The 17,975-nt window shown below is 33.1% G+C and overlaps 1 protein-coding gene across 1 annotated transcript in view; it reads left to right on the top strand.

Moving 5' to 3' along the window:
• Positions 1–17,155, top strand: part of LOC130443981 (uncharacterized) — a 140,997-nt gene extending 123,842 nt beyond the window's left edge. Inside the window, exons 10-17 of the mRNA XM_056778921.1 lie at positions 2,451–2,752; positions 2,838–3,119; positions 3,861–4,154; positions 6,994–7,113; positions 12,057–12,127; positions 12,184–12,321; positions 12,440–13,070; positions 14,757–17,155. Of these exons, the coding sequence (XP_056634899.1) occupies positions 2,451–2,752; positions 2,838–3,119; positions 3,861–4,154; positions 6,994–7,113; positions 12,057–12,127; positions 12,184–12,321; positions 12,440–13,070; positions 14,757–15,236 (2,318 nt within the window). The 3' untranslated portion in view covers positions 15,237–17,155. The remainder of the gene's footprint in view (positions 1–2,450; positions 2,753–2,837; positions 3,120–3,860; positions 4,155–6,993; positions 7,114–12,056; positions 12,128–12,183; positions 12,322–12,439; positions 13,071–14,756) is intronic.
• Positions 17,156–17,975: the final 820 nt, after the last annotated feature.

Here is a 17,975-nt window from a genome sequence, read left to right as displayed (position 1 = left end):
GCTCTTCTAACAGCCGTATTAAACTCTACGGCTTTTCGGATTCATATCACCTATCAGCTGATTGCGGATCCCAGCCCAGTACGAGATTTAAATTGCAGTTTCCGAACGTCGCTTTCGATTTTAAGGGGACATTTCAAATTTAAAAAATGTCTTAATAGAACTTCTGATTTATGATATTCTATCTGTGGATTGTGAATGCTTGATAGAATTATTATAGTTACAGATGTCAAAGTTCCCATTTCGAGTGATTTTCATCTTGCATATCACAGCAATGGATTTCATAAGATCTTCAACATGAGCATTGCTTTTTATGAATCTCAACAACTTATACTTAAGAAAATATTCATCCAACATTCTTATATGGTAATGCACCACGTTCTTTGTTATCTAATGCATTTGAGAGAAAATAGAAATCTTGATATGATTTTATGTCACAGCTAAAGAAACAAAGAGACCGCAATCGCAAGAGCTGCGGATTATAGTCATTAGATAAGGGGACGCTGGGGCTTCTATTCGGACATATCTCGTTCTGTCGAATTTCTTTTCAAGCAGTGGTGTAGATTTTTAGAATTTGTCTTTAGATACCGAATAATTACCCAGCTACTATGAGGTTGAAATATTATTTTGAAAATATATATTTATCTCCAATACAATTTTAATTTATAATAATCAAGAATTTTGATTTTGATTAAAAAAATATATCCGAGAGATTCCTTGTACAGCCACCGCGACTGAACATCAACTTTTTCTACAATTATTTGCTGTATTCAATATTATCAAGAAGTTTCCGAGGCATTGATTATTTCCATTTAATCAGCATAAGCTACTGACTTAACGAGGTATTTTTAAATTGCAGCACCTTGGAGTCCTGCAATTTAACAAATGAGTTCCATCATTCGAAATCCATTCTTAAAATTTTGCGTCTAACGTCAGTCCCCTTATAATACGTAGTTGCTTCTATCTTGATAATGGTATGAGATAGTCTCCATTAATCATAATGCGATATTCGGCATGATTTTCAGGTGCCACATGTTAACCGCACTAAATCGGTTTTACTGCCCGTATTGAAATATGTAGTGTCTAATAGTTTCAGTTCATAAAGCAATTTTGTCTATCAAAAAATCACTCAACCTATAAATAACTCCCACCACAAAAATTTGTGATAAAACGACGGATTAGTTCTCTATTCTTCTGTATTCCAATCGACAGAAAACCTTTATGATAGTCACGTGGATTTAAATCCTGTATCAACTGGATTATATAGGATGAACATCATCATCATCAAGCCTTTCAATCCTTTGGATTATGGCTTATAATGCTTTAAATCCTTTTTTGAAGTGGATTATTCCTCGTTCTCTATTTTTGTTTTCTTTAGTTTGTCTTGGCTGCTTTAGTTATTATTTTCCATTCCTTTCGGTTCCGGCATTTTGCTCTCTATTAAGTGTTCTTAGAACCTCTCCAAGACTTTCTCGGCCTGCCTCTTCTCCTTGGGCACAAAGGGATCAATTTGGAGTCTTTGTGATTTTATGTATCCCTATGCAGATTTTTATCATATTAATGCAAAAAATCAGCTTTACAGTGAAAATAAAATTTTTTCATGTAAAAATCGTTCAAAAAATAAATATTTTCCAAAAACTGAAGAAAAAGGACCCTCAGTAGGATAAATGGAGGGTATGAAAATTATTTTACAAATAACCAGCTTTTTTTGATACCCAATTGAAATCCTAAGCCCTCCGCCAATGGAGGTTACTGATAATATCAACATCATTGCTTCATGACGCCTCAAATCGCAAAAAAATTATATAATTTTCTTATAAAAAAGCCCAACCTCCCAAGCGAGTTATATTTTAAGCTGACGTCGTCTATTTTCACCATGAGAAAGAAAATAAGAAAAATTACCGATAGTCGTAATCTAAGAGAAATTGGCGGAGAAGAGGAAATAATAAATTTCCAGTAACGAGGAAAAAATAGGATTTATAGAGAGCTGAAGATAAAGGAGACGGTCGGCTTTGAAGCGTCATATCTAATTTTAAGTTAGGTGTCGTATGCTTTGTTATGGTAATTCTGTTCACCTTCTAAAATTTAAGAACAATATTTCTGAATATTATTTGCAAATTATAAAGAAAAATATTTCGTCGATCGACTACCGGATAATAAATTTCATGGTTTCCAATATATAAGTAACGTGTTTTTCAAAATATAATAATTCCTCTGAGCCTGAGTTTTACGGCGTCGTAATTCTGGTGAAAAATATTATGTTTTCTGTCAAATATAAAACTCAAAACTTGTCTATTGTAAATAGCTAGGAAATAACAAAATTAGGGTGATAATTCAATCGCGTATATATTTTCAAATAATTGATATCTAAATCTCTCATTAAATAATTCCCATATACTCATAAAAATGTATGAAATTTATACAATTCTCTCTCTCTCTCTCTTTTGTTATAGGTTTGAATATAACTGCAATAGCAGTAGCAATTTACGAGTGGTTAAGTCCTTTTGGGCTCAATCCTTGGGGTAGACAACGATCAAAAAACTTCAGCATGTCTTCGGCGCTTTGGGTGATGTGGGGACTTTTGTGCGGGCATCTCGTTGCTTTTAAAGCGCCTAAAAGTTGGCCGAACAAGTTTTTAATCAACGTATGGGGTGGGTTTTCCGTGATATTCGTGGCGAGTTATACCGCTAACATTGCGGCGTTGATAGCTGGATTATTTTTCCATAATACTGTCAGTAACTATCATGATCGGAGTGTAAGTATTATATTTTCCCAAAAATTTCATACAGTACAATATTATCACGAAATAGAAAAATCAATCCCATCCCGGTTTTTTACAGCTATTGAGTCAAAAAGTGGGAGCTCCTAGATCCTCAGCAGCCGAATATTATGTACAAAGAGCGAACCAACTACTCTGGCAACACATACATAAATATTCTTTAGAAAACATTGAAGAAGGCGTTATAAAGCTTCGAAACGGTTCTTTGGATATATTGATTGCTGATACACCGATTTTGGATTATTATAGGGCTACCGATCATGGTTGCAAGCTGCAAAAAATCGGAGACAGCATCAACGAAGATACGTATGCTATTGGAATGACAAAGGGGTTTCCTTTGAAAGTAAGTGGAATTATTTATTTTTTTTTGCGAACAGAATAAAGTTTAACATACTTCATCATCTAAATAAGGGTTTATAATTGTTATATTTCTGTTACAAAAATGAATACAACTATTTCATTCCCTAAAATTTAACTTTGTTTTTAAAAAATATTGAGTACTAGTAGGATAGTACTCCAATAGATACAAAAAAGATTTGCGACTACCATCTAAATATATTTATTTTCAAGAAATCGATTTCAGATTGCGAATATTTTCTGAATACAAAGAGGAACGAACTCGATTACTAAAATATATTGTTTGTTACACACTAAACACTAACAGCTGGGTATGTTCAGTGGAATTATGTTTCTATAAAAAAATGCCAGGTACTATGTCCTATACCTACTGCTGGTTGCTTAGGTTGAAAAATCACTTACCTAATAAACGCTTCTTCTTCTTAAATGGGGATGGCGATGTGATAGAGATACACCTCGAGACATGTTAAACCAGTTCTGATAAATATTTGGTCTTATAACTGAATTGAAAGTAGTTTGACACGCATGTCGCTCAATTTGCTCAATTTTCCGTCTTTTGTTATCGAATATTTGTCTTAAGTAACAGCAACCGACAAAAATACGGAACCATTGTGTGTGGCACTGAATTTACAATAAATTTGTGGCGACTATAATTTGTTTCAATTAATAGGGAATCCACATTCTGTATTTAACTATTTATTTTCACGGAATAATATATTTTTCTTAGGATAGTATATCTGCGGTAATAGCCAAATATTCTAACAACGGCTATATGGATATACTGCAAGAAAAGTGGTACGGCGGTCTTCCGTGTTTCAAATTAGCAACCGAAATGGCACAACCTCGACCTTTGGGTGTGGCTGCAGTCACAGGTGTTTTCATCCTCCTTGGAGTTGGTATGGCTCTGGGTCTACTAATCTTGTTAGTTGAACATCTTTTCTTTCGATACACCTTACCTATTTTGAGGGATAAACCCAAAGGAAGTATTTGGCGAAGCAGAAATATCATGTTCTTTAGCCAGGTAAGTGTTTTGATATTCAAAGATATACACATTTTGTTTATTATGTCAAATAGATGAATTCAAGATGAACAATAAGTTCAGAATCATTCAAACTGTCACATTGATTGATTTCATTGAATTAAAGGATGAAATTATTCTCAACAGCATGGAAAAATTACTCTACGAACATGATTGTTGATGAAGTTGTCTTTACTTAGGACAGTCTTAGTGAGAAACAACTTATTTAGGAGAAAAAATAATATGCATAACAAACTTAAATGTAGAAATAGGGTCAAATGTGAACGACTCAAATACTAACAGAAGTCCTATCGGGGCACTATCTTCTCAATAGACACCTAGAGACGCTAGACTTAGCAGATGATGAGGCATACAACACTTCGGAACTCCAGATTCCACGTTCTGGACTTTTTAAAAAGATTGATATTAACAGATCAGCATTAAACACTGGGTTCCTCACTATCGCAGCAAGAAAGGGGGACACGATAGATCCTTTGGGACGCGATATATATCCCAATATAATTTGGCAACGTTCATTAGTTCTTCTTGAAACAATGTTAAAAAAAAATTACTTTTAAGTTGTTAGGTGAATCTCCACCATATTTTTTTCAATTTATCATGAAACAGTATAATCTTAATTCCGATCCGCGATTTACCCTTCTAATGTTTCATGTAAACGTCTATTTGTACTTACTCCATCGTATATAAAAGATGATGCAGCTCTCAATAAATGTCGTGAACATGTTCCATTATGCTTTTCCAAACAAAGGTGGTGTACGTTGGCATTTCCTTTTGTTATATAAATCGGAAAACAAAAGACGATCTAGCGTCGCGTAACTCAATACAATAATGTACTTAACTCTCTCAAGTAAGTGGTTAGTTTTCCACGAAAACATATAGAAGATGTTATAAAAAAAACTGTAGAGTAGTTTGGGCGGGGACTGAAAACAACTCGAGAGAGGGAGAGGAACAAGTAAATAGAAATTAATATAATAAATACGAATTGAAACTTGTATTAATAGGAAATAATGATGAACATGTAAATTTAAAAAAATATTTTACAACATAAACAATCATTTGTACTGGATATATAAGAACAAAAAACTGTAGACAGAATTAAACAATACTAAACTTACTTATCATGAAAAAATAATCATTTAGAAACTGAATATCACTATAGTATTATCAAGAGTCCAGGAACACGAAATTACAAATTTTCAGAATTGACGATCTCCGTCCATAAGCTCATAAAACTCAATTTGCACTAGAATTAGAGCTGTTATTTTTATTGGATGGACATGATAAAATTTTATCACTGACATTTTATGCTAGATTTTAAGAGCTTCAATTATGTTCCACTTACCGTTATAAACATGTTCAATTTCTGGAAGATTCGTGTACTAAAAATATTAAACAATTCCTTTAAGCCCCATTTTTTCTAGTTTAAATATAAGAAAATATTGTCAATAGAGAGATTCCATATCATCAAATCATCATACTATTTCGACTCATCTTTATTAGGAGATAGGGTAATTCATGATGAAGTTTTGAGTAACATATTTAAAATTCCTCTTTCTCAGATCTACCAAAAATTCGGCAATGGCTTATTTATCTTCTAGGGATAGCTGATTATACCCATTTTGATCTGTTGGTGTAGTCGTATTGTGAACACTGTGTTCAGTATGAATATTTCAAAAAATTCTTAATCTTTCACAGCATATAATTAATAGTAAAATTAACGCGAGTGAAATTAATTTCAAACGCGTTTTTGATACCATTGACATGACTCGTCTAAGAAATTCTCTCAATAAATTAATAAACTCTATTTCTCACAATATCAATTTATTTAATATTTCACATTACACTAGCTTCTAATAAAATTCACTTATCCCTACCACTTAACTCACTCACTCACAATAAGTTATTCAAATTATCTAAGTATTTTCCTAATTCGTACTATTCACTATGACTATTTATTATAAACTGAACTAAACTGCGCTATATACAGGGTCTTTAAAAACGTTCGCATGCGAGTGTCTAACTCCTTTTTCATTTGCGTGTGCATATTGTCAAAATAGTGTATTATGCAACCAGCATTCAATGATGAACGAATATCTTAATTACCATTAAATGCGAGTTGCATACACTATTTTTTCTAACATCCATTATAATAATGGAAAACAATCACTTTATTCTTAAAATTCATTGTATTTATGATGGAATTGTAAGTTAAAATTGGATAATTGTTTATCAAACTCTGTAAGTTATGAAATGAGAATTTTAGAAAAATTATTCGCTGATTTTACTGGCAGTAAATTAGTTGTGGCTCTTGTGGACTATGGACTATAATATTCGATTTCACTCTCGCTATCCGACATTTTCACATATTTTTGTTTTAGAAAGCTTAATTTGAATTTGAATCGGTGAATTTTTGTTATAATTTGTCAAAATTTTAGATACATCGGGTGGCCATGGTGATTATTAATTTTGTCCAAATATCACCGATTGCTGAATTTTTTCTATTGGTTATAAACTTGTACCTTAATGAACAATCTGTATCTTAATGAATATCATTGAAGTGGTAGGAATACATATTCAAAAATATGTATAGGAGCAGAAAAACAAATATTCAATGACAGGTCATTACAGATAACCCTCGTTTTTACTATTTATATTTGTAAGTAAGAGAATGAATAAGAATTTTTATTGATATCCCCACTTTTGACTATTATTAAAGCAATGAATCAACACTTTTGTTAAGATGTGAGTTAATAGAATTTATATGATTTAGAATGAGATTGAACCTAAATACACCGTGTATACGTTCTTTCTCTATTTGTAGAAGCTGTATCGGTTCATCAACTGCGTGGAATTAGTTTCACCCCATCACGCCGCTAGAGAATTAGTCCACACCATTAGACAAGGACAGATAACCAGCCTGTTCCAGAAAAGTATCAAAAGGGTTTGTATAAGGGATCGCTTCCTTTCTTTTTGCTTATACAGAAAAAAACACTGCTTTTGCTTTTTTGCTTAGTTTAGTTCAGGAGCTGCAGGAATGTTGCTTATTTTATATTATTTGGCTAATGGAATTTGAACAAATGAAATAAATTTGGGTAAAATCGATAGAAAAGGCCATAGCTTCAAAAAATGAAAAATATTTATGTTATAATCAACATTCAATATGAGGGGAACAATTTTATAATAATAACGACACATAAATTGTTTCAAGAAAAAAGTAATTGGCCATCTCACTCGATATATTAGGGGGAGTAGTAGTGCAGGAGAGATGGCGAGATTTGCTTACTTTTTCCACTTGACATCGTTTTTTCGACATTTTAAACCCATATCCTTAAATCTGTACAATTTTCGTACACTCACATTGAACAAATGAAATATCAAAGCCAATCTTCAAGAAAACTTGTGATGTCGCCGCATTTGCCATGTCATCTTCATTGAGTTCATCACTATCGATATCGGAACCACTCATTGTAATCTAACTGCTTCACGTTTACTTATTGTGACGGGTTTATCATTCTTTTTCTTTGGTTTTTATAACATTATATTTTTCTTGCATATCTCCACGCTTACTTCTTTCCAAGACTTTTCCTTCTAGCTTATAATTTTCTATTGCTGAATGCTCATTGGAAGTAAAAATCTTACCTGTTTGCCACGTTTATGGGTCTGTATGAACTTTTATGGAATAGGAAATATTTCTTTTTAAATTCTAGAAAGTATGCACTTATCATTGTCACTAATTTGTTCAGTTGACGTACCTGGTGATGGTTCATTTTCAAAATTTTCTTCGGCTTCGTGTGTATTTGGTAACATCAAATGAAGTAACATCGCATGAGTTCAGAAAATCAGAAACAGTGTATTCTGTAGAAGTAGACTTGACCTCAAGTCAGTAGAAAACCGAATGTCAGTCTTGTGATTCGGCTAAATTGACTTTTATTAATCTTTATTGTTAGTAGAAATGGTATTTTAAAGATTTGAAAACTGCTCGGTCTGTCAAGGGGTTATAGAAAATGCGAAGTGTGGCTAGGTATAGACAGTAAAATGATTTAGCTTTGATCAGAATATTCAAGCATTTCCACGGAATTACAATATATGGAATGACCATCAAGCAACAATAAAACATTGTCAGATGGCTTCCTTGGTATCAAATGAATTTTAAAGTGAAAAAATATTGGTGAAGTTATGTAAGCAGTTTTTTTTACATAAAATCATGATATCCAAGAATAATTTCTTTTCATATTTACTTTTATTACCCATGAATATACATGTCAACAAAACATACCTTTTGCATTACAACAAGCTATGATTGTAACGATCTCGACCAGTTCAGTCGATGTCGATGTGGAAACAGCTTTCGAGCCTCTTTCGACGAGTACATGTTCAGTCAGATTATTCCTTTGTATGCCTGTATCTTCCAAATTAAATATGCAGTTGACTGCATCATTTTCTAGCAAAAAGAAGTAGTCAACCATGTCGGAACTTCTACGTAGAAACCTAACCAATCATAGCCGGCGTTTGGCTCCGATTTACTCATTCTCTAAAGTATATTTAATTGTTCGGCAAACTAAATGGCAAATCTTTTCACATTCTGCATTGTTAAGGAAAAACCTATTTTTCTACAACTGCTACGAAAAGTGACGTATTTCTCATAGCGAACTTAATTTCAAAACCACATATTTCTCACACACTTTTATGGAGAATCAATAAAAATCGATGGAAACTTAGTTGGCTATTGTGAACTTTAAATAGTTGACACAACTGACATTATATAAGGTAGTTTTCATTTCTGGTTTGCCAAAAATCGTAAATTCCATCAAATATTATTTTAGTAGGACATAATTATACCAATTTATAATAAATAATATGTCAATACTGTCAATATTAACGATTTTGATAATACTCCGCCAAAGATATCGAAAAAAGCAGCAAAAGTAACTTTAGATTTGTTGCCGTTTTTCAGAAAACGGTACTTTTGGTATACTTTGAAGAGTTGTCGAAAACTTTAAAGGCTTCTACACTTTGGCCACAATATTCAATGTTGCGGAGTACTATCAATATAAAAAATAACATTGATATATCCACGTATCCCAAAAAATCAAACATATTGACAGAAGATCAATTGCAGAGATTTTTAAACGAAGCTCCAGAGAAGGAATATCTGCTAATAGAAGAAAATTTATTTAGAGGGAATTACTTTGACAATTTAATTTTACTTTTTTCTTGAATTAACATAGATTTTTGTAATTATTGGGTTATTCAGTAGATAAAAAGAATTAAAAAATCATCAGAAGTTCTATATCAAATTATGGTACATAGATATTTTTACTTTTAACCAATGAATTTAAATCAATAGTCAATAGTGCAGTGGATGATAGTGTGTACTATCAGTAGTCCCGAGTTCAAAACTCTCGGGTGGTAATATTATTTTTGGAAAGTTTTAATATTTAGATAATTTAGAGGATTTAAATTCAGCTTTACTTGTGCAATTAGATAACGCAACAACATAAAAGCCAAGAGCGTTCAGTGTAACGGGAGAACTTTATGAGATATATAAAAAATATGCTGTTCTTCGAAGATACTTAAGTATTATTTTGGTTTTACTAATTATAAAAGTAAACATTAGGTGCCAATACTTTTATTCTTTCAATTTGTGTAAATGTAGAAAAATTATACTGTGCAATATGTGAGAAAAGTACTTTTCTGACTCGTGTGTTTGCGACACAAACACTCGTGAGAAAAGTTGAACTTTTCCCACCAATTTTAATATGAGTGAAAAGTTTTTTCTCATTTTCATCTTAGAACATTTTCATCTTAGAACTTAGAACATATTTATGACGTGGGCTCCAATGGACCTTTTTTTATTATTGCTAGATTTGTACTGACTTTCAAGTGTTTTTCGACGTTTATTTTCGACGATACAAACTGTGTATACAGATATTTTCCATTTTTGGGCAGGTAATGGCTGCTTTAAAAGAATTTTCACTCCAGTTGCCACGAGTAGCAATAGCCTTTCAATGGTACTTCTGGCATCTGTAATAAATAAGCATACTGTTAAATATATGAAAATCAACCTGAACTTGTATGACCATCTAAGCTCTAGTGCATATGGCAATCACTCCTTCTTTTGATAGCCATATCGGATATTAAAGTAACAAGTAACAAGCCCTCTTTTAAATTTAGAGTACAGACATGATTATGCAAAGTACAAAAAATGCACGAAAACACAAGTAAGTCATTAAAAAAAAAATAGAATTTCGGGTTAAAATATGAACCTAGTATACAATTATTTCGACTGACCATCACTCGCGTACGGCCATCTCAAACGCTTTTACCGTATGCTACGTATTGAAAATAAAACATTAGTAAAATTTTTATAAAATCTTCATAACTGAGATTAAAGCATCAAATTTTCATTTGATTAACTTCTATCAAGATCTCAAAAGTATCCTTGTGTAAATATGGTAATGTTAGTATATTTGAGACCTAGCCAATATTGACTTTTATAAGCGAATTGGAACGAAGTTGCTGTAAGCTCCTGAACTAACCTTTCAGCTCGTTTCCACTACTTTTATTCCGTTTTCTTAGATATTTGCACTAGGTCAACGAGAAAATTTCCAGTGGTTTACCTAACAATTCCTCCTTTATTGCTAAATTTATCTCGATAGCTTTACGATTACTTGGTTTATATACAAAATCGATAAATAAATAAATCGACCTTTAAATAGTAATTATTCATGTGAATCAACTCATAAAATTTCAGAATAGTTTCTAAAAGGTCATGGGTGTGTGTATAGGGAACAACAACTCAAAATAACAAAAGTAATGTTTTTTCATTTAAACAATGTTTCTTGATTTCATAGTTCGTTTCTTCAACGTGATACAATTGTCTATATAGCAGTTTGTTTTATTCAATTAATAAAATAATCCTTCAGAAATTGATATATGTATTGAGTTTGCAATAATTGGTCATTACAGCGTCATAATCAACGATTCTAGAATGCTCGAATGGTCAAGAATGTTTTGAGGAAATTATATTGACCCTCTTAGTCGAAATTCAAATCCGATCATCTTTATGTGGGATACCATTGGGAAACGATTGTAAGGAAAAGCTCTAGCACTCACGAATTCTAAACAGCTTTGCGGACATTTGGTACAGAAGAGGGACAATCCACCGCAGAATTTATTTCTATTTATTATTTATTATTAATTCCAGAGTAAGCAAGTGAGTTGCAACTGAAATTTTGAGATAGAGAAATAAAAACACAAATTTAAAATTAGATATGGCTTTATTGTTTTCCAGTTTTCCAATTTGAATCAATTGTCTCAGCATTTTTTGCATCCCGATTGAGATACCCCCAAACCATATGATTTGAAAGCATCAATCGCTTCGTCATGTGTAGAAAAACGTTGCCTCGCAATTTATTTTTGATCTTCGGAAATAAGAAGAAATTATTGGATGTCAATCAAGGACTGTACGGTGAATAGCCCATCAATTCGTTGTTTTGACTGTTCAAAAATCTTTTTGATAGCCAAAGGTTCTTGCAAAATTGAATGGACACAATTTTGTACGACCTTCACAAAATTCATCCTGTAGCGACCACGATTGAACAGAATAAGAAATCATTGTCCCTGGATCATTTGGATCCCCTCCTTATTCAAAAAGTAAACTTTTCCTGTTTTTACTAAAGTATTTGTGTCAAAACATATCGCACTGATGAGGGTTTGTTTCATTTACGGAGTAGTTATTTGAAGAGATTGCAGGTTGCTGTCACATTTTCCTGAAATTAGGGTGATTTGTTAAAATATAAATAGTTTCACACAGTAATGTCGTACAGCAAATATCGCTTTCCGGACTATTAGTCACAATTGTCTTGATGATCATTGTTTCAGAAGGAACACGAACAGCGGAGACGCAGGAAAAGTAAAGCTCAATTTTTCGAAATGATACAAGAAATTCGCAGGTGAGCATTTAAGCAACATTTCATTTTCAAATCTTAATTAAAATTGAAATTTAAAGCACCATCCGTAGGCAACAACAAGAAGAAAGGGAGCCACCATTAGAATCTGTGACGGAAGTTGATTCTGAGTACCAGTTGAGTCCCGATGAGAAGAAATCGAAGCTTAGTCCGAGTATTATCAAAAGAACATTTCTAAGGTGAGTTTTATAATGACATTATTTATAACTTATCTCATTTATTTATTATTATTATTATTAACAAATTCATAGATTTCAATAAACTGTATCATTAAAATATGATTTTGTTTCTCTACAGGAGTAGCCCTAAAGGTGATAACGGCAATAAAATGAAATCACCTACAACATACCTTAGCAAACAACTTTTCAGTCCTCGTTCAAAAAATAAAACAAAGAGTTCATCAAATTTGAACGTCCGTAGATTTAGTAGCGACAGTGTCTTCAATTCACACTCCTTGAATAATAAAGATTACAGCACCGCGGTTGGTAGGAGACTAAGCAAAGACGCTTCAGCTTTTTTATCGAGTTCTCCACCAGACATCAACAGTCGTAGATCCAGCTATTTAGATATAATAAGCTCGGGAAGTAAATTAGCCGGAAAAAGTCCAATTTTATCGATAGAAAACCTCTCAGATTGTAGCAAGTATTCAGAACCGATGAGAAAGCTCTCAGATTCGGAAAGTATTGGAAAAAAGTTAGCCACTTTACCTAGATATCAAGAATCCGTCGACAAGCATCGTTTGTTACAGCCGCAACATAGTTTGACATTGGGTAAGAGTGATGAAACTTTGAGTAAAAGTTTGATACCCGAAAATGTAACACAGGCTAGAAGTTATAATAATGTGTCACAAACCGGCGTCAACGAAAAAAATAACTTGTCTGATGATGAAATTGCTAGAAGGAATAAAAAAACCATCGATCAGTTACAGGTAAGAGCAATATATTCACCATCATTTATTATATGAAGTTTTTCATTTGAAATTTCATAAGTAGAGGAGAATGAGGAGGAGATGTCACGTTTTACGGAAATTTATCACATTTATGAGTTTTTCCTAAACAAGTGTTTTGCATTCAGATTATTCTTCTGTACCGTTGAATAATGGGTTAAACTTTCCATTATCCCGACAGGAAATTGAAAAATCTTTTTCATATCGAGTATTTTGAAATTTATCAATTGAACTCAAAACAAAATTATGATCAAGTTTTTATAAATAGGTTGAGTCGACATCAACAGTTTTGACCTCTTCTGGATGCTCTGTTTCAATCATATGTATATGTTTTGACAAAGACGTGCGTAAAAACATTTGCTCACAGTAAATTTCATTGAATCAACAATTGTTCGGAATATTATCATATCATTAATTTTTAAATCTCTAAACACATTAAGAACCAAATGACATACGAAAACATGTCGAAGGAAAAATTACTGCTCCGCGTGATATGAGGAGAATTTAACGGTAATATGAATGACTTTTATTCTTCTTACGACGCCGTCTCCCTACGGAAGTTGACGATCCAAATGGCTATTGTCGAGTGACAATGACTGTCCGAGTCATCTGCGCAAGTCTTTCAACTATGAATTTTGTCTACGGCCAACCGACCGTTTTCCTTCGATCTTCCCTTCTATTATCGCTCGTTTCTCATTATATGTCCTAGATAGTTCAACTTTTTCTCTTTTGATTGTCGTGAGAAGTTACCCATTTGCTGAAGGACCTCTATGTTTATCCTATGTTCCGTCCAAGATATCCGCAGCATTCGTCTGTAGGCGTACCTTTCGAATGCATCAATTTTCTTCTCTGTAGCTGCATCCATGGTCCAACATTCGCATCCGTACAGAAAAAGATGAAATGTGTAACAGCAAAGCATTCTTTAGTTTTTAGAGTTTTATGCTGAGGTTGCGGTTTACCAGAAGTGTCCTCATGCTGTCCAGAGTTTTCCGCGCTTATGGAAGCTTGGCGATTCATCCAAACGGAATTGCGTAATTGGTATAAACAGGATACGAGGGTTGCTACTTAATTTTTGAGATTGTTTGATATTGTTTGTCAATATTCTCCAATTTTGCATTAGATTGAACCATTTTTCTACGCTTTGTTCTCGCAATTTATTTTTGATCTTCTATCTCTTTGATCACCTATCAATTCGATGTATTGACTGTTCAAAAGCGTTTTTGTTTGAACTGATGTTTGAGAACTCACATTGTCGTGGTATTCGTGTTCATCGATTGGTTTCTCTGATTTTTTCGAACACTTCTGGCAAACAAATGCTGGTGTACCAATCGGGGTTGACCATTCTACGTTGTTCTAATAGAACGGTAGTGACATGTCCAGTTATTCCGAAAAAACAGGCAACCATGAATGAGTTCGGAAGCCCATAGAAAAATCATCACCAAGTCAACACACTGCTGTTGGTTTAATTCACGTCAAAAGTCATAGAAAATCATCGCCCGATTTAATTCCATTTTTTGACCATGATGAATGTTTCAAGTATCTCAAAAGTCAACTCTCAACACTTGTAGTTTATTGTATAACAGTTACTTTTTTTCGACAACTGTAACCATGAACAAGTGATGTCTTATTAATGTTTATTTTTTCTGGATAATAGTGTGTTTGTTTCAGAGTGTAATCGTTAATAAACCTAGACCACCGCTCAAACGAAGTACGGACAATAATCCAAAACAAAACGCCAATCCACAAATAAGAATTCAAGTAGAAGATACCTCTAAAAATGAAGCCAGCCACCCTCCTCTCGTCAGAAAATCGAAAACAAGACATCAAAGTTTTAGTGACTCGACAGGGTTAACCGAAACGAGCAAGCGTAACAAGCTAACAGAACAATCTAAATCCTTAGATAGTGGTAATCCAGTTACATCCGACAGAAAAAAACCTCGACAGAGGTCAAAATCTAGAGAAGACGATCTACCACCCGCTCCCCCACCTCCCAATTGTTCTCCAAGAAATTCCAATGGTCGATCTCCTCTGGAGCGCTTGTCAAAAGACGAATTGGTTTTGCTGTGGAGAAGTTCCGAGTCGGAGCTTAGAAGTCATTTATTGAAAGCGCTGCGCGACAAAGAAGAACCGATAAAAGAACCGTCTTGAAGGGAGTAAAGAGGAAATCTTACTTTCTGTGACTTAAAAGCCAATTTTGGCAGACAATTTGGAAAAGCTCTGCGTTTTTTTATGATCATCGACCACTATTATCAGCATGTTTTAAAACGAGTCATAAAAATTTTTAGAAAAAAAAATATAAAAATTTCTCGAAAGTCGTTTAATCTTTAGGCACGGAGAAGTACGATGGTGCCTAAGAATGACTAAACGGCCTTATAGAATTGTAGAGTGATATAAGAATTGACCACTAAGTGTTATTAGAAGCCTTTAGTCTAAGCGCTTAGGATACATTTTACTGCACTTTATAAGGAATAAAAATTTTTAAAAGTCAATATTTATTTCTTCACCTGCGTCGAGGTACCGTACCACGTCCGTATTTGTGGTAGATTTCATCAATTATAATCCAATAATAAGTAGTTCAAGACGTTTTGGTCAAATCCATAGCACAACATGTTTTAGTATCTATTTGGTAACCCATCTACAACAATGAAACTGACATGTTTCCGATTTCCAAACGCATTCGATGAATTTTCCATGAACTATTCAGATTAAAATTTAGTTTAAAAGTCTGGAAATTTAGTAGAGTCTCTGATCTCGACCGATTTCTCGGTTTACAACGTTTTCCTTTCATTTCATCTACGTCCGGTTTGTCGATTCCGTTTAGATGCGAGAATGTTAAACCCTTCCCTTAGGAAACGGAAACACCACAATAACTCTTATCATCAATTATTTCACTTTGAGGTAATTATTTGTAGTATTTGGAATACTAGTTTTCATAAAGTTAAGTGAAATGTGGAAGATATGAGAGATTTTATTTGGTTAAAAGCTTTAAATTCTATACCATGGCTCTAAAATAATTTTTATCTTATTCTTTTATAACACTGGTTAACACTGTTTTTGTCACACGAACTTTGTGATTATTCTTATTTGTTTTGATGTACCCTTATTCGAAAAAGAATATTATTTTGTTTTTTTGTTTTAGCCACATCCAGTTTTTATGTGACAGTTATATATTCTTTTCTGACCTCATTCACGTATTTTTGTTTGAGTAACTTAATTTAGAAAGTGTTCTGATAACCCGGACAGTTTTTGTTATGCGTGTGTAAAGTGAACTTTTACTTCTCAGCGTCAAAATTCACGCCAATAATTGGAAAGTACTGTTTAAACTATTTTCGTTTTCCGGTGGGCCATCAATATAAATCCTGGGTTCAACATATATATTGTTTAATGAGTGTGAGACGTCTATTTGGTTGGGCTAAACAAGAAAATAGAGATTTGCGTTTTGGTATACAAATTTGAAATATTTGAACGAAACCCAAAGATCATGTAATTGATTGTTATTTTTGTTTGATTTAAACAGAAGGCGGCACAATCAAGTCCAGTACTCAAATTTGTCATCGGCCAACAGATAAATAATACATAGTGCCGAACTGCCTGTGCCAAATCAAGCAGAAAGTTTCTGTTTCTAGTCCCGAATTTATTCTTGGTCAACTCGATAAGGTATCCCAAGTTATGAGCCTTCAACTTCAGAAGAACCGCATTTATTGATACGAAGTTATTTAAAGAATTTAGTACGTGATTTGTCTAAAAAAATGATCCTTTAGTGACAACATACCGTTGCCTTTAAAACTCGGCATGATGAAAAATTTTGTGAAAGCTCTCTCTAAAGATGGCAGTAGATTCTTATACTTGATAGAGAAATTTCCCAGACTCAACGAGGTAAAAATTGAAGAAGGAATATTTATTGTTCCACAAATACAGAAACTAATGAAGGATAGAAAATTTGAAGGAAAGCTGAATGATCTGGAAATGCTTTGTGAATGTTGTTCAAAATTTCCTAGGAAAGGAATCGAAAAATTACAAGGAAAAAAAGTCGAGGAATGCTAGTAGATTACTGTTAACCACTTAAAAGAGACCTACAAGAAGCCAAATACTCACTAAAATCATAGCTATTTATTGTCCCTGATGTGACAAATTTGGTGGTACCTTCAAAATTTTGTTGACCAGTGTAATTATTAATGTTATTATCTATCAATTGAATATAAAATCAAGTCTAGTATAGTTCTTATTGAAATTGATGAAAAAAAAACTATTGAGTTGATTGATTGACCTTATATGTCAGCTATACAACTACGTTCCCAATATTTCCCAAGGAAAACTCTTACTTCTATAGATTGTTGTTCTATGGGTCGAACCACGCGAATAATTTTTATTCTTTACGAAGTAGTAAAGAGAAAATACTGGTAATAAGCGCTTAGATTATATATATCTTTTTAGGCATACGCCTAATCGCCTTTCAACTAGGACTGGTTCTAGTATTCATTCTGATGTTCACTTCAATTATTATTTGTAGAAAGATTCACATTTATTTAGATAACATATTAAGAACACACTGGAAAAACGATTCAAGTCAATTTCCTGTCAAGTTCATTTTCGTACACAATAATTTTGCTCTCTAAAAGCTGCAATACCAAAATAAAAGTAAATATCAATATTGAACATATAATTACTCGGTAAAAACGGTGGAAATTATTCAAACAAGAGATAAGAACTGTTAGTTCTGAACCAGTTTCCACTTCAAGAAGTGGAGTATCATTAAACTTATTGTCATTACAGAAGCCACAAGTGATTAGTGATAGTTATCGAATGAATAAATAAAATACGATCTTCTTCACTTGCTAATACAAGGCAAAGTAATGAGTAAGAGAAATATGGGTCAGTGAACAACAG

The sequence above is a fragment of the Diorhabda sublineata genome, chromosome 1 (assembly GCF_026230105.1).
Source record: "Diorhabda sublineata isolate icDioSubl1.1 chromosome 1, icDioSubl1.1, whole genome shotgun sequence".
Lineage (NCBI taxonomy): Eukaryota > Metazoa > Arthropoda > Insecta > Coleoptera > Chrysomelidae > Diorhabda > Diorhabda sublineata.
This window is presented reverse-complemented; position numbering and strand designations above follow the sequence as displayed.